This window comes from Phocoena sinus, chromosome 5 (genome assembly GCF_008692025.1).
Source record: "Phocoena sinus isolate mPhoSin1 chromosome 5, mPhoSin1.pri, whole genome shotgun sequence".
NCBI classification, from domain to species: Eukaryota; Metazoa; Chordata; class Mammalia; order Artiodactyla; family Phocoenidae; genus Phocoena; species Phocoena sinus.
The window spans coordinates 43,989,396-44,009,985 of NC_045767.1; the positions used below are offsets into that span (position 1 = coordinate 43,989,396).

At 43.4% G+C, this 20,590-nt stretch overlaps 1 protein-coding gene across 1 annotated transcript; it reads right to left on the bottom strand.

Annotated features, from left to right (window-relative positions):
• Positions 1-17,677: 17,677 nt before the first annotated feature.
• FGFBP1 (fibroblast growth factor binding protein 1) lies at positions 17,678-18,762 on the bottom strand. The gene has a single exon (XM_032633597.1). It carries the CDS (start codon positions 18,746-18,748, stop codon positions 18,035-18,037), a length of 714 nt encoding a protein of 237 aa, XP_032489488.1. The 5' UTR covers positions 18,749-18,762; the 3' UTR covers positions 17,678-18,034.
• Between the last annotated feature and the right edge of the window lie 1,828 nt (positions 18,763-20,590).

The window sequence follows — 20,590 nt, forward strand, 5'->3', positions numbered from 1 at the left end:
ATACCTCATTGTAGTTTTGATTTGCATTTCTCTAATAATTAGTGATGTTGAGCAGCTTTTCATGTGCTTCTTGGCCATCTGTATGTCTTCTGTGGAGAAATGTCTATTTAGATCTTCTGCCCATTTTTGGATTGGGTTGTTTGCTTTCTTAATATTGAGCTGCATGAGCTGTTTATATATTTTGGAGATTAACCTTTTGTCTGTTGATTCGTTTGCAAATATTTTCTCCCCTTCTGAGTGTTGTCTTTTCATCTTGTTTATGGTTTCTTTTGCTGTGCAAAAGCTTTTAAGTTTCATTAGGTCCCATTTATTTATTTTTGTTTTTATTTCCATTACTCTAGGAGGTGGATCAAAAAAGATCTTGCTGTGATTTATGTCAAAGAGTGTTCTTCCTAAGTTTTCCTCTAAGAGTTTTATAGTGTCTGGTCTTACATTTAGGTCTCTAATCCATTTTGAGTTTATTTTTGTGTATGGTGTTAGGGAGTGTTCTAATTTTATTCTTTTACATGTAGCTGTCCAGTTTTCCCAGCACCACTAATTGAAGAGACTGTCTTTTCTCCATTGTATATCCTTGCCTCCTTTGTCATAGATTAGTTGACCATAGGTGCGTGGGTTTATCTTTGGGCTTTCTATCTTGTTCCATTGATCTATATATCTGTTTTTGTGCCAGTACCATATTGTCTTGATTACTGTAGCTTTGTAGTATAGTCTGAAGTCAGGGAATCTGATTCCTCCAGCTCCGTTTTTTTTCCCTCCAGACTGCTTTGGCTATTTGGGGTCTTCTGTGTCTCCATATAAATTTTAAGGATTTTTGTTCTAGTTCTGTAAAAAATGCCATTGGTCATTTGATAGGGATTGCATTGAATCTGTAGATTGCTTCGTGTAGTATAGTCATTTTTCACAATATTGATTCTTCTAATCCAAGAACATGGTATATCTCTCCATCCATTGGTATCATCTTTAATTTCTTTCATCAGTGTCTTATAGTTTTCTGCATATAGGTCTTTTGTCTCCTTAGGTAGGTTTATTCCTAGGTATTTTATTCTTTTTGTTGCAATGTTAAATAGGAGTGTTTCCTTAATTTCTCTTTGAGATTTTTCATCATTAGTGTATAGGAATGCAAGAGATTTCTGTGCATTAATTTTGTATCCTGCAACTTTACCAAATTCATTGATTAGCTCTAGTAGTTTTCTGGTGGCATCTTTAGGATTGTCTATGTAGTATCGTGTCATCTGTGAACAGAAGGCGGATTCTTAACCACTGGACTGCAAAGGAAGTCACTGTTTTACTTCTTATTATCATGTACATGTATTACTTTTGAATTATCAGAAATGAATGGTACTTACTTTTTTTTCTCCCTCTGACCCTTCCCTCTTTTAATGTCCCTTTTAAAATGGACACTACCCTTGTTGAAGGAATGCATGAATCAGGTAAGGTGGGGAATCACCCCTTAACTTCTTTTTAGCTAATGCCAATTATCTGTTAACCTTGGCCAGGCAGGGATTACGAGGAAATGGGCATAGGTTGGGGAGAAAGGGAGGAAAGAGAAAACGGGGTGCCAGGGGAGATGGGAGGGGCCATAAACCTTCTACATTGTGCTGATGCCTTGTGTGGCGTCAGGAGTGTTGGGGGTGCGGGACGTGGGTGACAGATAGAGGCACTGCTTAGCAGGTCCCCTTCACATGCCCCTGGCTGCTCTGTCATTGCCCCCTCTTACCTGGTCCTCCTCCTGGAATCGGCCTCAGCTTTGCCTTCGCATTCCATTCCTGCTGTCTGTCCTGCAGTACGTCAATGTTTTGAGCAATGCTCCTGTTTCAAGGAATGCTCCCTTCTCAACATCCACTGTCTCAGCTGCTGACCCATATTTGGCCACATGGTCTAATAATAAGGATAAACAACCCAGCACTGAACTCTGTGCCAAAATGCTATAAGGGCCTTCATAAACATTATCTCACTGAATCCCCCAACATTCTGTAAAGATGATACCACCCCCCCCCACCCCACCCCGATTCTGCAGACAAGAGGCTGAGAGGATCAAAGGAATGAAATGACTTGCCCAAGGTTCTCCCAGGCAGTGGGGGGCAGAAGCAGTCTTCAAACTCAGGTCCCTGCTCTTTCTGCTACATGGTGGGTGCTTTCGTATCTGTAATTATGCCTGGGAGCGTGGACTCTGGAGGTGGGCTTTGTCTCGTACTAATTCTGACCCAGGCAAATGCTGAACCTCCCTGTACCCCAGTTCCTTATTTGTAGGACAATCTTGACAATAGGATGGTGGTGAGGATGAAATCATACAGGGAAAGCACTTTGAACAATCCCTGGAGGAGTGCAACCTTGCTGCACATCCCAATCTCTCTTGGAGCTTGAAAAATTCCTGAGCCGTCCACCCTGTGATTCTGATGTCATTTGTCTAGGAGCAGCCTGGACACTGGGGTTTTCTAAAGGCCCCCAGGTGATTCTAATCTACAACCAAGTTTGGATCTCACTGTCTACCATGAGTGAAAGCACCTTATGAATAGCTATTTTGTCCTGTCTGACCCTCATACCCGCTTCCGCATCTGGTCCTGCCTGGCTCCCAGAGTCTGAGGACCATAGCCTCAAGCTTCCCTGACAGCAGTGGTGTCTATTCTGCAGTGGTCCATCTGGGTTCCAGGACTCCGGCTTTTGCCAAATCCAGCCTGCCTTAGGGCTGCAGGTGCTTGGCTTAGGGCAAACCCCATGCCCATTTCCAAGAAACACAGTTCCAGAACACTCACGCTAGTGGGAGTGGGTGCAGAAGGAGACTAGCACCTTGAAGCTTGAGGGGCCCTAGATGCTCTGGGGACCCTACTGTAAGAGGATAGCTCCCACCTTGGCTGGTCTCAATGGAGGCTGCCACTTGTCTTTAGAAGCCAGTTCTGACAGCATTTGGTACAAGAGTGCCACTGCCGAGTCGCATGGCAACAGGAAGTCAGGTTCTAGGGTCAGTGCCTGGGTTTGTAAAAACTGACTTCAGTCAAAATTGCCTTTATGGCCTTTCTTTCGTTGACTACCAGAAAAAAAGTCACTGGTTTGCCTTTAGAGCAAATTAAAATGGGTAACTTTAAACACTAGGAGACCAGAGACAGCTGAGCAGCAGCAAACTCACATTTTCCATGTCATGCTCACCCCTGTGCACCACGGCAGATGGGACTGTCTGCAGAATTCATGCCTTTACACTTGTCTCTCTCCACCCCGCGCACCCCCGGCAGAATGCATGTTGTTCCATAAACCTAAGCGAACTGATGATGTGCTATTACTTCCCCCCAGTTCAGTTGTTCTGTACTGGGGTGATTTTATCTCCAGGAGACCTGTGGCAACTTCTGGGGATATTTTTGGTTGTCACAACTGGGAGAAGGTTGAAGAAGTTTGCTACAGGCATCTAGTGAGTAGAGGCCAGGGATGCTGTAACCATCTCTCATGCACAGGACAATCTCTCACCGCAAGGAACACCAGCCCCGCCTATGGACAGTGTGGAGGTTGACAAACCTTGCTGTTTATTGAGTAGTTGCCATGTGCCAAGTCGGTGCGAAATCCTGAGAGCCGAGGTGGTCCCAGGCAGGCTTAGGCTCTGCCCAGCGGGGGCTCCAGCAACTGAGTCCTGCTTCCTCTCAGTGGTTCCACTGGGCACCCAGTTCTACGAGCAGCCATGGTGGAGGCCACTCTATCCACAGGAAGGTCCCCAGGGCATCCAGAACCCCCAGACCTAAAGGTGCTGCCTTCTTGTGTAGGCGAAGCTGGAGGAGGGAAGGGATAGAATCAGAGGACCCCAGTGCTGCCAAGACCGCCAATTAATACTCTGGCCCTTTTATTGTTACAGCTGAGAGAGCGCCATCCACAGCGCCTCCTGGGCCACTCTCCATGGCCAGGTAACTCCTAAAGTTCTTAGTTCCATTATCATCTCTTTGGGGAACCCTTCCCTGACCTTCGGACCGCTGCTCCCCTCTCCTCCAGCTATACCTGCTGCTCTATGCCAATTGCACCACATACCCCCCACCAGCCCTGCAGCATCACTTGCACCCCAATGACATTTACATCGGCGTTTCCAGCTTCTTGAAAGTGCTGTAGTGGTCAAGTGCATGTCCCTGGAGCCAGAATGCTTAACCTTGACTTCCACCTTCAATACTTGACCTTGGGCAAGTTTCTTAACTTCCTCGGCCTCAACTTCGTCATGGGAATAGGGTCGTTCTTCCTTGTGGGGAGGGTGTGTGGATTAAATGAGATAATATGCATGTGCAGAGCAGTACCCGGCCTGCAGTATGTGCTCCATAAACACTGGCTATTATGATTGCTCATCTGGTCGCTTCAAGTGGCCCCATGTGGGAGGCCCTCACTAGCGCTTTTTTTTTTTTTTTTTTTTTTTGCGGTACGCGGGCCTCTCACTGTTGTGGCCTCTCCCGTTGCGGAGCACAGGCTCCAGACGCGCAGGCTCAGTGGCCACGGCTCACGGGCCCAGCCGCTCCGCGGCATGTGGGATCTTCCTGGACCGGGGCACGAACCCATGTCCCCTGCATCGGCAGGCAGACTCTCAACCACTGCGCTACCAGGGAAGCCCACTAGCGCTTATTGAATGAATGAAGCTGAGTCTCCGAAATGTTAAGCGATGTGCCCGGGATCACAGCTAGTAAGTAGCAGGGCCAGCATCCAAATCCACATCTCTGCGGCCAGAGCCCTTGCTCTTTCCTCCATGCCACCCTGCCTGCAACTGCACAGCTACTCTGCACCCCCCAGCCCACCTCCCTCCACTTACCTGGAGGAGATGCTGCGTTGGGCAGGAGCTCTGAGCCTGCAGGCAGAAGAGCACACCTCCTAGAAAACGGAGCCCTTTGTCCCTGCCTCTCAGAGGAGGCAGCCTGCTCAACCCTGGGCTTTTCTGAGTCAAGGCCAGTATCTCTCTGCTCAGTCTATGCAGCCTTCGCTCTCTCCTGACCCTTTTCCGCTAGTAAGGCCTCTTTCATGTTCTTGGCAATCAGATTATCTGGGGGTTCACATTGCCACCCATGTCTTCCTTCAATTATAATCTTTTCAAAACGTCTTTGTAAAATCAAATAATAAGGTTAGTGGGATGGACATCATGAAGAGAGGGTCTTTGTAATTAAATGCACATAAGCTGGGAGAGATACAGACATTGTCATTTTTGTCACGAGCCTAGAGATCACACCCTTTGGAAAGCAGATGTACAATAATAGTAGTCAAAGCAAAACAAGAAAAACTAATTTTTATTTTTTTGCTATTTTATTTATTTATATTACTTTTTATTGGAGTATGGTTGCTTTACAATGTTGTGTGAGCCTCCACTGCACGACAAAATGAATCAGCCATACACATACAGATATCCCCTCCCTTTTGGACTTCTCGCCCATTTAGGTTACCACAGCGCATTAGGTAGAGCTCCCTGTGCTCTACAGTTATGTTCCCATCAGTTGTCTATTTTATACATAGTATCAATAATGTATATGTGTCAATCCCAGTCTCCCAATTCCTCCCACCCCACCCCTTTCCCTCTTGGTATCCATACATTTGTTCTCTACACCTGTGTCTCTATTTCTGCTTTGCAAATAAGATCATCTCTACCATGTTTCTGGATTCCACATATATGCGTTAGTATATGATATTTGCTCAACTAATGTTTTTTTTTCTTTTTGCGGTACGCGGTCCTCTCACTGTTGTGGCCTCTACCGTTGTGGAGCACAGGCTCCAAACACACAGGCTCAGCAGCCATGACTCACGGGCCCAGCCGCTCCACAGCATGTGGGATCTTCCCGGACCGGGACATGAACCCGTGTCCCCTCCATCGGCAGGCGGACTCTCAACCACTGTGCCACCAGGGAAGCCCAACTAATGTATTTTTGATCAATGACTATGTTCCAAGCAGAGAGCGCAGTACTTTATATTCCTAGATTCACTTAATTTATAAGGAAGAGTTTTTTGATTGCCGTTTTCCAGATAAGGAAATTAAGACTTATTAAGCGTAAGTAATTTAACCTCAATCACATTGCTGGAACAGGAATTGGGGCTGAGCGCTGTCTGACGCTAAAATAACTCTCGTGTTAAATCTGTTTTTAAAAAGAGAGATTTTTATTGAGATCCAGTCTTTGTACAAAAGGTGTAAAGAAACAGCAGTGACCAAAGCAAAGTCAGCTCTTAGGGAGCTTATATTCTAAGGGGAGACAGACAATAAGCCAATAGCAAGTGAAACAGGTAAGTCGAGTTTGTGTCAGGTGGTGACAAGTGTTTGGGGAAAATAAAGCAGGATTGGGGACTAGGGGGATATTTGAGTAGGGATCTGAAAGAAGTAAGGGAGCTCTCCAGGTAAAGGGAAGAGCAAGTGCAAAGGTCCTGGGGCAGGAGAGTGCAGGGTGAGCTCCAAAGACAGCAAGGCCAGTGTGGCTGGAGCAGAGTAATCCAGGGGTTATGTCATAGGAGTTCAGGTCAGAATGGAATGAGGAGACTGGGTCACCCAGGGCTCTGCAAGACATCACGAGTATTTTTGGCATTTACTCTGAGTGAGATGGTGAGTCATTGAAGAGCTTTTAGCAGAGAAGCAAGGTGGTCCTACTTGTACATTAGGGGGAGTTTCTGGTTCCTGTACTGGAATAGACTGCAGGAGGCAAGACCAGAAGCAGGGAGATGGGTCAGAACACAATTGCAATAATCCGCCAGTAGGAGAGACTGGCGGTAATTAAGTGGCAAAAAGCCATGTTCCGGATTGTATCCTGAAAGTGGAGATGGGAGAACTTGTAGATGAACGGGATGTACAGCGTGAGAAGAGTCAGATACGACTCTTGGAGGGTTCTGCCCTGAGCAGTTGGAAGGATGGCGTTACCGTGAACTGAGTTGGGAAAAAACATGGGAGGAAAAGGCATCTAGGGGGAAGGTCAGCGGCGCATTTGAACGTGGATGTTTGATGTTTAAGATACCTTTTGGGTATCCAAGCAGCGATGCTGAGAGGGCAGCTGGAGGTTAGGGGACAGCTATGGCTGGAGATATAAATGCGGGAGTCATGAGTGGGCAGATGACATATAAAACAGTGACACTGGGAGAGATGACCCGGAACCAGGTGCTGGGCTGAGCTCCAGAGCCCCCTAGCTGTAGAACTGAGGGAGACGAGGAGGAGGAACCACGGCAAGTGAGTTAGAAGGCTGTTAAAAAAGGCACAAAGTTTGCCCTAAAGAACGAACTTTGTCTTCACCTTTTCTCCCACTCCATGGAAAGTCCTTCTGTTCAGGCCACAAGTGTGGGATGTTTAACGGCCATTAGGTAGAGTGTGGTCTTTGGAAGGAAATTAGGAGCAGCCAGGGTCCATTTGACTGTCAGGCCCTTGGCATGGCATATTTTGAGACTTGTGCAATCTTTTTAGAAAATTGTCTTCTTGTCTCTTCCCTCAGCTAATGGCCTCATTCATTCATTCATTCACTGATATAAAATCTTAATGATCCATTTGTGTAAGGCTCATGCTTTAGACTTTAATTAAATTACTTCTAATTCTTATTGGATGGATTTTCTTAGACCCATTTTATAGATGGAGAACCTGAGGCTGAGATAGAAAATATAACTTGTCTCAGGTCACACAACTAGAAACTCAAACCCAGTTTTTTTTTTTACCCTGAAGCCCATAATCTTTGCTCTTGCCATAATTTCTCTCCTCTTTTATTTATTCAGCCAGTATTTTTTGAGAATCTCTTATGTGCTTGGTTGTACCCTAAGGGCTGGGGCTATAGTGATAGACAAGACAGAAATCATCTTTGCTATGTTATTATCCACATATCCAAATACCTGAAGAAAATCCTCCCTGGATAACCCACCTCAAACTCACCAGGCCCCCAAAGAGCCTTCCCCTAGAATCTTCTCCCCACTCCCCCATCCTTATCCATCACTTAGCAGGGCTCCTAATAAGTGTTTTCTTGCATATTCATGAAATGTTTTTGAGTGAGAGGTTTCAAAGTGAGCATTCAACGTGGAGTGCTATGAAAACCAACCCCACAAGTGATGCCTGGCCTTGTATTTGCATGGGAGCTGTCAGCACCAAACACTTTTGCCTCCTTTGCTTGTCCTGCCAAAAACAATTTAGAAGGGAGGCTGGGGAAAGAGGTGGCTGGGTAGGATGCCAGGTGAGATGCACTGGATTCCAGAGGTTCAAGCCAACATCGGTTTTGTTGTGAGTTACCACAACACAGAGCCAGAGCCAATGGAAGGAAGAGGCCCTGTTTCTTTTTTCTGCTGAGATGTAGTTTTATAAGGAATACAAGACATTCCCATCACTGAGCAGCTTTAGGGGCTGCAGAATTTCCACCACTCAGCACCTCTTACCCACCTGAGAGCTTCCTGTGTTTGGTTACCAAGGGAATAATTCCTATAGGGACACCACACACACACACACACACACACACACACACACACACACACACACCCCGCACACATTCTGGCTCCTTCACTTCATATGCAGAAAGCCCTCAGAGAGAAAATACAGATTGCCAAGTTGGATAAAAGCTTGTGTAAACTCTGTGTTGTCTTTTTAAATTTTTTATTGTGTTTTAAAAACATCCCCCAGGATGTGACTATGATGAAAGACTGTGCACGAATGGAAGCTTGAGCTTCTGGAACTTTCTCTTTGTAAGTACATAGAAGGGCTGTACACATGGAAGGGGCAGATGCATCCTGCTCATACTGCTTTATGGCTTGACCCACATCTAAGGACCACAAATGTCCATCTTCTCTCACCCAGTGAAGAAATCCTGAGCTGCAGAGGCAGAAAGGGCTTGGGGGCCTCCAGACCTGCCTTCTCCCTAGGCTCAGCCTCTCCCAGGCTTTGTGACCCTGGTAAGTGGTTCAGCTTCTCTGAGCCTCAGTTTCCTCATCCAGAAAATGAGGATGAAACACCTACGGGTTAGTTGGTTTGGAGTAAAAAAGAGAACAGAGCAGGGAGACCTTGAAGATGGCAGAGGAGTAAGACGTGGAGATCACCTTCCTCTCCACAAATACATCAGAAATACATCTACACGTGGAACAACTCCTACAGAACACCTACTGAATGCTGGCAGAAGACCTCAGACTTCCCAAAAGCTGTGTGTCTGACAGGGTCTTAGTGCTCCAGCCAGGTGTCAGGCCTGTGCCTCTGAGGTGGGAGAGCTGAGTTCAGGACATTGGTCCACAGAGACCTCCCAGCTCAATGTAAAATCAAACGGTGAAAGCTTTCCCAGCGATCTCCATCTCAACGCAAAAACCCAGCTCCACTTAACACCAGCAAGCTACAGTGCTGGACACCCTATGCCAAACAACTAGCAAGAGAGAAACACAACCCCACCCATTAGCAGAGAGGCTACCTAAAATCATAATAAGGTCACAGACACCACAAAACACACTACCGGACATGGTCCCACTCACCAGAAAGACAAGATTCCAGCCTCATCACCAGAACACAGGCACCAGTCCCCCTCCACCAGGAACCCTACACAACCCACTGAACCAACCTTAGCCACTGGGGGCAGACACCAAAAACGACGGGAACTATGAACCTGCAGCTTGCAGAAAGGAGATCCCAAACACAATAAGTTAAGCAAAATGAGAAGACAGAGAAAAACACAGCAGATGAAGGAGCAAGGTAAAACCCACCAGATCAAACAAATGAATAGGAAATAGGGCAGTCTACCTGAAAAAGAATTCAGAGTAATGATAGTAAAGATGATCCAAAAATCTTGGAAATAGAATAGCAAAAATACAAGACACATTTAAAAAGGATCTTAGAGAAAGAAAAAGCAAACAAACAATGATGAACAATAAAATAAATGAAATTTTAAATTCTCTAGAAGGAATCAATAGCAGAATAACTGAGGCAGAAGAACGGATAAGTGACCTGGAAGATAAAATAGTGGAAGTAACTACTGCAGAGCAGAATAAAGAAAAAAGAATGAAAAGAATTGAGGACAGTCTCAGAGACCTCTGTGACAACCTTAAATGCACCAACATTTGAATTATAGGGGTCCAAGAAAAAGAAGAGAAAAAGAAAGGGACTGAGAAAATATTTGAAGATATTATAGTTGAAAACTTCCCTAATATGAGAAAGGAAATAGTCAATCAAGTCCAGGATGTGCAGAGAGTCCCATACAGGACAAATCCAAGGAAAACATGCCAAGACACATATTAATAAAACTACCAAAAATTAAATACAAAGAAAAAATATTAAAAGCAGAACGGGAAAAACAACAAATAACATACAAGGAATCCCATAAGGTTAACAGCTGAAACTTCAGCAGAAACTCTGCAAGCCAGAAGGGAGTGGTAAGGCATATTCAAAGTGATGAAAGGGAAAAACCTAGAATCAAGATTACTTTACCCAGCAAGGATCTCATTCAGATTCGAAGGAGAAATTAAAACCTTTACAGATAAGCAAAAGCTAAGAGAATTCAGCACCACCAAACCAGCTTTACAACAAAGGCTAAAGGAACTTCTCTAGGCAGGAAACACAAGTGAAGGAAAAGACCTACAATAATAGACCCCAAACAATTAAGAAAATGGTAATAAGAACATACATAACAATAATAACCTTAACTGTAAAGGAATTAAATGCTCCCACCAAAAGACGTAGACTGGCTGAATGGATGCAAAAACAAGACCCTTATATATGCTATCTACAAGAGACCCACTTCAGACCTAGGGACACATACAGAATGAAAGTGAGCGGATGGAAAAAGATATTCCATACAAATGGAAATCAAAAGAAAGCTGGAGTAGCAATCTCACATCAGAAAAAACAGACTTTAAAATAAAGACAATTACAAGAGACAAAGAAGGACATAACATAATGATCAAGGGATCAATCCAAGAAGAAGATATAACAATTGTAAATATTTATGCACCCAACATAAGAGTACCTCAATACATAAGGCAAATGTTAACAGCCATAAAAGGGGAAATTGACAGAAACACAGTCATAGTAGGGGACTTTAACACCCTGCTTTCACCAATGGACAGACCATCCAAAATGAAAATAAATAAGGAAACACAAGCTTTAAATGATACATTAAAACAAGATGGGACTTAATTGATATTTGTAGGACATTCCATCCAAAACAAACAGGAATACACTTTCTTCTCAAACTGCTCATGGAATATTCTCCAGATAGATTGCATCTTGGGTCATCAATCAAGCCTTGGTAAATTTAAGAAAATTGAAATCGTATCAAGTACCTTGTCCGACCACAATGCTATGACACTAGATATGAATTACAGGAAAAAGTCTGTAAAAAATACAAACACATAGAGGCTAAACAATACAATGCTTAATAACCAAGAGATCACTGAAGAAATCAAAGAGGAAATAAAAAAATACCTAGAAACAAATGACAATGAAAACATAACAACCCAAAACCTATGGGATGCAGCAAGAGCAGTTCTAAGAGGGAAGTTTATAGCAATACAATCCTACCGCAAGAAACAGGAAACATCTCAAATAAAAAACCTAACCTTATACCGAAAGCAATTAGAGAAAGAAGAACAAAAAAACCCCAAAGTTAGCTCAAGGAAAGAAATCAGAAAGATCAGAGCAGAAATAAATGAAAAAGAAATGAAGGAAATGATAGCAAAGATCAATAAAACTAAAAGCTGGTTCTTTGAGAAGATAAACAAAATTGATAAACCATTAGCCAGACTCATCAAGAAAAAAGGAGAAGACTCAAATCAATAGAATTAGAAATGAAAAAGGAAAAGTAACAACTGACACTGCAAAATACAGAGGATCATGAGAGATTACTACAAGCAACTATATGTCAATAAAATGGAAAACCTAGAAGAAATGGACAAATTCTTAGAAAAGCACAACCTTCTGAGACTGAACCAGGAAGAAATAGAAAATATAACCAGATCAATCACAAGCACTGAAATTGAAACTGTGATTAAAAATCTTCCAACAAACAAAAGCCCAGGACCAGATGGCTTCACGGGTGAATTCTATCAAACATTTAGAGAAGAGCTAACTCCTATCCTTCTCAAACTCTTCCAAAATGTAGCAGAGGGAGGAACACTCCCAAACTCATTCTACGAGGCCACCATCACCCTGATACCAAAACCAGACAAAGATGTCACAAAGAAAGAAAACTATAGGCCAATATCACTCCTGAACAGAGATGCAAAAATCCTCAACAAAATACTAGCAAACAGGAAGCAACAGCACATTAAAAGGATCATACACCATGATCAAATGCGTTTGTTCCCAGAATGCAAGGATTCTTCAATATACGCATATCAATCAATGTGATAAACCGTATTAACAAACTGAAGGAAAAAACATATGATCATCTCAATAGATGCAGAGAAAGCTTTCAACAAAATTCAACACATATTTATGATTAAAAACCCTGCAGAATGTTGGCATAGAGGGAACTTACCTCAACATAATAAAGGCCATATATGTCAAACCCACAGCCAACACCGTTCTCAAGGGTGAAAAACTGAAAACCATTTCCTCTAAGATCAGGAACAAGACAAGGTTGTCCACTCTCACCACTATCATTCAACAAAGTCTTGGAAATTTTAGCCACAGCAATCAGAGAAGAAAAAGAAATAAAAGGAATCCAAATCGGAAAAGAAAAGTAAAGCTCTCACTGTATGCAGATGACATGATATTGTACATAGAGTATCCTAAAGATGCTACCAGAAAACTACTAGAGCTAATCAATGAATTTGGTAAAGTAGAAGGATACAAAATTAATGCACAGAAATCTCTTGCATGCCTATACACTAATGATGAAAAATCTCAAAAAGAAATTAAGGAAACACTCCCATTCACCACTGCAACAAAAAGAATAAAATATCTAGGAATAAACCTACCTAAGGAGACAAAAGACCTGTATGCAGAAAACTATAAGACACTGATGAAAGAAATTAAAGATGATACAAACAGATGGAGAGATATACCATGTTCTTGCATTGGAAGAATCAATATTGTGAAAATGACTATACTACCCAAAGCAATCTACAGATTCAATGCAATCCCTATCAAACTACCAATGGCATTTTTCACAAAACTAGAACAAAAAATTTCACAATCTGTATGGAAACACAAAAGATCCCAAATAGCCAAAGCAATTTTGAGAACGAGAAGCGGAGCTGGAGGAATCAGGCTCCCGGACTACAGACTATACTACAAAGCTACAGTAATCAAGACAGTATGGTACTGGCACAAAAACAGAAATATATATCAATGGAACAATATAGAAAACGCAGAGATAAACTCACACACATATGGTCACCTTATTTTTGATAAAGGAGGCAAGGATATACAATGGAGAAAAGACAGCCTCTTTAATAAGTGGTGCTGGGAAAGCTGGACAGCTACATATAAAAGAATGAAATTAGACCACTCCCTAACACCATACACAAAAATAGACTCAAAATGGATTAAAGACCTAAATGTAAGGCCAGACACTATAAAACTTTTAGAGGAAAACATAGGCAGAACACTCTAGGACATAAATCGCAGCAAGATCCTTTTTGACCCACCTTCTAGAGAAATGGAAATAAAAACAAAAGTAAACAAATGGGACCTAATGAGACTTAAAAGCTTTTGAACATCCAAGGAAACCATAAACAAGATGAAAAGACAACCCTCAGAATGGGAGAAAATATTTGCAAATGAAGCAACTGACAAGAGATTAATCTCCAAAATGTATACGCAACACATGCAGCTCAATATCAAAAAAGCAAATAACCCAATCCAAAAATGGGCAGAAGACCTAAATAGACATTTCTCCAAAGAAGATATACTGATTTCCAACAAACACATGAAATGTTGCTCATCATCACTAATAATTAGAGAAATGCAAATCAAAACTACAATGAGATATCACCTCACACCAGTCAGAATGGCCATCATCAAAAAATCTACAAACAATAAATGCTGGAGAGGGTGTGGAGAAAGGGGAACCCTCTTTCACTGTTGGTGGGAATGTAAATTGATGCAGCCACTATGGAGAACAGTATGGAGGTTCCTTAAAAACTTTAAAATAGAACTACCATATGACCTAGCAATCCCACTACTGGGCATATACCCTGAGAAAACTATAATTCAAGAAGAGTCATGTACCACAATGTTCATTGCAGCACTATTTACAATAGCCAGGACATGGAAGCAACCTAAGTGTCCATCGACAGATGAATGGGTAAAGAAGATGTGGCACATATATACAATGGAATATTACTCGGCCGCAAAAAGAAACAAAATTGTGTTGTTTGTAGTGAGGTGGATGGACCTAGAGACTGTCATACAGAGTGAAGTAAGTCAGAAAAAGAAAAATAAATACTGTATGCTAACACATATATATGGAATCTAAAAAAAAAAAAAAAAAGGGTTCTGAAGAACCTAGGGGCAGGACAGGAATAAAGACGCAGGTGTAGAGAATGGACTTGAGGACACGGGAAGTGGGAAGAGTAAGCTGGGACAAAGTGAGAGAGTGGCATGGACATATATACACTACCAAATGTAAAACAGACAGTGGGAAGCAGACATATAGCACAGGGAGATCAGCTTTGTGCTTTGTGACCACCTAGAGGGGTGGGATAGGGAGGGTGGGAGGGAAATGCAAGAGGGAGGAGAATTGATGATATGTGTATATGTATAGCTGATTCACTTTGTTATAAAGCAGAAACTAACACACCATTGTAAAGCAATTATACTCCAATAAAGATGTTTAAAAAACCCACAGACTATCCTTATATTTAAAGCTGTTTAAATGGTTTTCTCGTACTTGAAACCAAAAGCATCCTAACTAATGTATTGGATCTTATAAATTTCTCCAAATTTAGTGTGCACCCAAATCACCTGGGGATCTTATTAAAATGCAGATTTCAACTTAATAGATCTGGAATGGGGCCTGAGAATCTTTATATCTGACAAGGTACCAAGAGATGTCAATACTTCTGGTCTGGGACCACACCTTGAGTAGCAAGGTTCTAGACTGATCTTCTTATTTCCTTATATACTCTCTCTTTTCTTCTTATATCTTTGATTTAAAATTTTTTCTGGGGTATTTCCTTGTTACAATGTGTTTTTATTGTATTTTTCAATTATCATTAATAAATCAAGATATCTCTAAAATAAAAGAGAGAGAGAACGGGGCAAAGCCGCAGTCACATACAACTGATAAATAATGGTTGCTACCCTTTGCTTATTGTGTTAGAAAAAAGAAAACTTCCACTTTGAAGAATTTACATAAGGAAGTTCTGAGCTACATCCACAAGCCATTCTTGTGCCATGGACTTTAGACGGTCAGATGTGTAGAATACCCATTGTGTAAGCCATGGGGCACTGGGCGCTTTAGATTTATTGACCAATGAATGTCTTACAACAGCTCTAAAGCTGATTTCATTATCCCCATTAAGAAAAGTTTAACGGTAAGGTGATTCATTAACCTGGGTAATTGCAAAGTCTGAAGATAGAGCAGCTTCTGGATTGCTTTGGTTTAAGCAATCCAATAATACTATCAATAGACTTTTATTATTATTATTCTGCTCCCCGTTGTTGCCCTTCCTTCCCTCCTTTTTTCTTTCTTTCTTCTTCCTTTTTCCAGCAGTGTTATCGTCATCCAAATGATTCTCATTGTTGAGATGAACTTATTGGATCCCAGAGGGTTAAATAATTGGCTCAGAAACCTTAGTTGGGAGATGTCAGAGGCAAACCTCTAGCCCAGGTCCAGCTGACTCCACCACGTTGGACAGACCTCCTCCCAGCTCTGCCAGTGGCCAAAGGCCAGGAGTGAACCAGAAGAACCATCAACTTCAGGGCCTGGAATGAAATATAAGATGGCTTTCGGTCTGGTCTAATCGGTTCTCCAATGTTTATGTCACCCAGACCAGACCAGAGTTATTATTTAATGACCCCTGGAACTGTTTAACCGTCTTTTCCTATCTCAGGAGATGTGTGAGTAGAACTGAGATGTGTGAGTGAGGGGGCAGTGGCCACAGGGTTGACAATCTGTAGACCTTCAAGGGAAATGTCCTTCCCGTGGTGTGGCTAGAGGGAGCTTAGGGAGGATCTGGGGTGTTGGTTCAGTTCTCTTGAGAGTGGGAGTCAGGTTCACAGGTCAGGTCCTGGGTCCTGCCCTGCAATGACACTGCCGTCTTTAATGTTTCTGAACACGCCAAGCAGAATCCAGTCATTGGAATATAAGCACCAGTAAGATAGAAATTTTTTTGTTTGCTGTTATTGTCATCCCCTAGAACCATACCTGGTACATAGTAGGAGCTCATAGCTCATTAATTAATTTCAGAACACTTGCACTGACTGTTTAGAACATTCTTACTCCACATAGTCACCTGGCTTGATTCCTCACTGCATTTGGGTCTGACCTCAAAAGTCACCTCCACCGAGAGGCCTCCCTTGACCATCTCATCTAAGGCTGGTGACCATCCATCGCTTTCACCCCTTTCTCCTCCTTGACTTTTCCTCTCTGTCACTTGTATGTTTGTGAGTTTTTGGTCTCTTTCCCCACTGGTAGCTCCACGGAGGCAGAGCATTCATCCCTGGTGCACTACTTTCTCTCCAGCCCCTAGGACAGGGGCTGGCAGAGTTGATGTACAATGAATTATGTGCTGGGTGAATGAGTGAGTGAATGAATGCACTCATACTCCATGGAAAGTTCTTAGCACAGTGCCTGGTGCACAGCAAGTGAGAAAGAACTATTAGTGTTGATGATGTTGAGGACGATATCCAAACGTACTCTGAGGCTGTCACACTCTGGGTGGTCATTGACAACGCTCCATGTAGGTCCTGGTAGGCTGGTGAGTGTAGGAGGCCCCTCTTCCATTCCATCTGCCATTCCTCCCTGACATCAACTCTATAAAGACTCCAGAGAACAGTACTTTTACCAACTTCTCTTCCTCACTTCTTGTTCTTTGTGGAATTGTGACACGACACTGGGGCTACATCATTCTCTCTCCCCAGGTCTTGAATTCAAACCCCTTGAGATCTTTCAGACTAACATGTAAATGACTAACAGCAATGTCACCCCTGCATCCCACCAACTTCTGCCCATGTGGCCTTTCCCATCTTTTAGGATTTTTCTCATCTCTTTGCTTTCATACCTGTGTCATCTGCCTAATGTGCCTCCATTCTGCCCATTTCCTACCTAAAGATACTCTCTCCAAATTCCAACCCCAGTATCACCTCTTCTGTGAAGCTCAACCTGAGATCTTCCAGAAGTTTCTGCCTCTTCTCTCTGGTTTTCCGCTCTGCCTTTCCCCCTTGTGTTGGAGTCTTCATCTCAGGGCACTGTACTTACCTAGACCCATCTCCCCCAGGCCTGAAATGAGCTCCCCGAGGTCAGGAGTCCCACATATGGCAAGTGGTCATGGGCAGCCCGTACTTGAATCAGTGGAGGGTGTTCCTCTAGACTGGGTTCAAATCCTGCCTCCCCTCTTACCATCTGTGAGCCCCTGACAGGTGTCTTCATCACATTATGTTCCAGGTGTCCCACTTGAAACCAGTTCAGTATGTATCAAATACCACAGACCGAAGCATGAAAGTATGAAGATAGGGATTCAGGAATGGGCCACCTTATGGGATGATTTGGGATGAGAGGTGAACAGGATTTTTTTCTACTGGTATATGAGGACCAGTTTATGAGTTCATTGGAACCAACATAGAGAAACCAAACAATGGTTGAACATATTCCTGAAAAACGCACAGAGCTTTATTACATTTGGTAATTGGGCAGAAAGAGCATTGCACTGAAATCATCACTCTGACTCATTCAGCTCAAAGACTGGTCCTTACTGCTCATAGAAACATAGCTTTGTGGGCCATGGAAACATAGAGAGGTCCACAGCCTCTTAAAATCACATGTAAGGAAATGAATATAAAACAAATTCCAAAATACAGAAACAAAAATTATAAAATCTGTTTAAATAATCCATTGCACTCCTATAGCACAAATGTTCATCTTACAGGGAACTGGGAGATCTTTACAGCATATGGGAGGGCTTTGACGTGACACCTCCTAATGGATTCTGTTCTCTTTTGACCTCATTAGCATGAACTGCCCTGTATCATGGACATGAAGAATTTGCAGAAAGAGCTCCAGGACTCCCCACAGTACTCCAGGGCCGTCTTCCTCTGGTTTACCAAGTCTGGGTCTTCCACACACTCAGGATCTTTGGTGTTCATGGTCTGGGTCTTCGCTGGGCTAATGGGGGTGGTCACTTTGACCTTGCTCTGCTCCTTGGGAGAGGGCTCCGTTAACTCCTGGCTGGGTTTCTTGATCCTAATCAGAGTGGAGTTAACCAGCTTGAGGTTGGATTCTGGAAACCTCTTTCTGCACACCCTGGTCTTTAGGATGCTCTTGGCGTCACCACAGATGGCCTTCTGCGAACGCAGATTCCGGCCAATTTGTTTCCAGTAGGCATTCTTTTTGTCTGATTCTAGGCATGAGGTTGGATTGCCGGTGAAGAAACAGGAAAACTCGTTGTCCTGTCGGGTACATGCGACCTTCAGGGCAATGCCCTCCTCCTGCTTGGTCACCACCCATTTGCAGTAGGCATGGTCTTGGGTGATGAACTTGCCTTTGGTCAGGCGCTTGGGTGGCTGGTTGCTTGGTTCAGTCTGGGGTCCGCCTAGAGTATGCAGTTTATCTGTGCTGACTTTGCTGCCCTGTCTATTCCTCCCTTCCTTTTTGGCCTCCACCAAGAGCATCAGAGCAGCCAGAAGGAGGAAGGAGAGCAGGGCGAGGCTGTGGATCCTCATGGCTTCAGCTTGGTGGGAACCTGTCTGACAAAAGGCAGGTGAGTCAGTGCTGGGCAGCAGTCCAGCAGTACTAGGCTGCGAGATGACCCTCCCTCCAGCCTGACACATGGCTGCCTGCTTTGGAGTGGGATCAAGGAACCTTCTATTTCCTGGACTTAGTAGACAAGCAGCCTGTGTATTGGCATGTCTGCTTGACTTGAGTCTTGAATGTCAGAAACTTCCTATTCTTCATTCATTCTTCCCCACCCTCTGAACCTCATTAACTCTCACTCCCTCATCCACTCAGTTACTCCTCACTCCTTCATTCACCAGTCAGTAAGCATTCATGGGGCACCTACTACTGGCTGTGCACTAGACTAGATGTTGAATTTATCAAGGTGAATAAGAAAGTCTCACATCTTAAAAACTTAGAGGCAACTCTTTGGGGAATCTAAAGAGCATTGATCAGGAGTCTGTCCCAACTGTGTCCCCAGCTTGATCTTGGGCAAGTCACTCTCCCGCTCTGGGTCTCAGATCCTTTATCTGGAAATCAAGATGCTGGATGAGATAATTGTCAACTCTCTTCCAGCTGCAGTGGACTGAATTTCTATCTCACTGTCCTACACGGACTCAGATGACCACACAATGAAAAAGGACATGGTAAGTGACATGAAAGGTGATGCTTGACACAAAATTAAACACGCATGAGGCTTGGACATTCTGAGATGGGTGGGTTTGTGAGGAGGGTAATCTGGGATTCAGTAAGAGCCTAAGGAAAGACATGAAGGAGGAGTAGGTCATCCGAATTGACTGGGCAAAGTGAACCAGGGAAATAGAGGTGAATTTCTATCAGAGCATTTAGACTGTTGAGGCACTGTGCTTGGCATAGAGAAAGTCCTCAATCAATGCTTTTAAAAATAAATCATTTAATAAATAGGATGACCTTAACTGCTACACTAAACCACATAGATTTTATCCGGTGGGTAACAAAAACCACATTTCAAAGAAGAGAATTAGCATTTCTATATGACACCGGCTACGTGCCAGAGCACTTGACCTGTATTTCATTCTCACCTTGTTAATTAGCACAAGAGCCCTTCCTGGTAGGTAAAAATCCATCACCACCAGGTAACAGATGTGACAGTTAAGGTCCAGACTGGTAAATAAATTGCCCAAGGTCCCACCGTGGGCAAGTGACAAAGCTGGGACAGGCAGCCAGAACTTCTCTCTCTGGTCCTTTATGCCACCCTCCCTCTTTGCATACCTCTTGCCTTTACCTTACTCTGCCTTTCAGAAAATACTGGCAAGAAATAAAGCAATTATGAACAACTCATTTGGTTTAGCTTAGTTTATGATGATAACTCATGTTATCAGTGCTCCATTTGAAAAGAATACAGAATTCTGTTTAAAAAGAGGCAGGTCTAGGTCTGATCTCATTCTACCCTGGGCATATGGCCTCTCTTTAGGACTGATAAAGGGGAGACAGTCACAAACCGTGAGCTTCCGAAATGAAGTTGGGATGGGAGCTGGGGATAAAGACCCACTCATTCCTCACGGCATTGGGACTCAGTCCCCACGTGTCCGTGAGGGGATCCAGACCCCAGGAACCTGAGGTCCTCATGGGAACTGGAAGGGGGACAGGTAATGAAACTCTTAAGAAAGCCAGGCTCTTACCTTGTTCTGAGTTTGCAGGTCCAGTACGATCCAGATGTGAGAGGGAGCTTGAAGGCTTACTGCTGTCTCATCCGCAGTAAGGCAGTGAAAGTCCTTTATGTAAGAGCCCAGGCAGCAGGGTTTTTACAGCTCATATACTTGTGTAGCTTTATTCACACTCCTCCCAGCCACACCCCTTCAGAGAGAGCC

Coding starts and splice junctions, on each gene's coding strand:
- FGFBP1 (XM_032633597.1), bottom strand. CDS start 18,748: ATGAGGATCCACAGCCTCGCCCTGCTCTCCTTCCTCCTTCTGGCTGCT.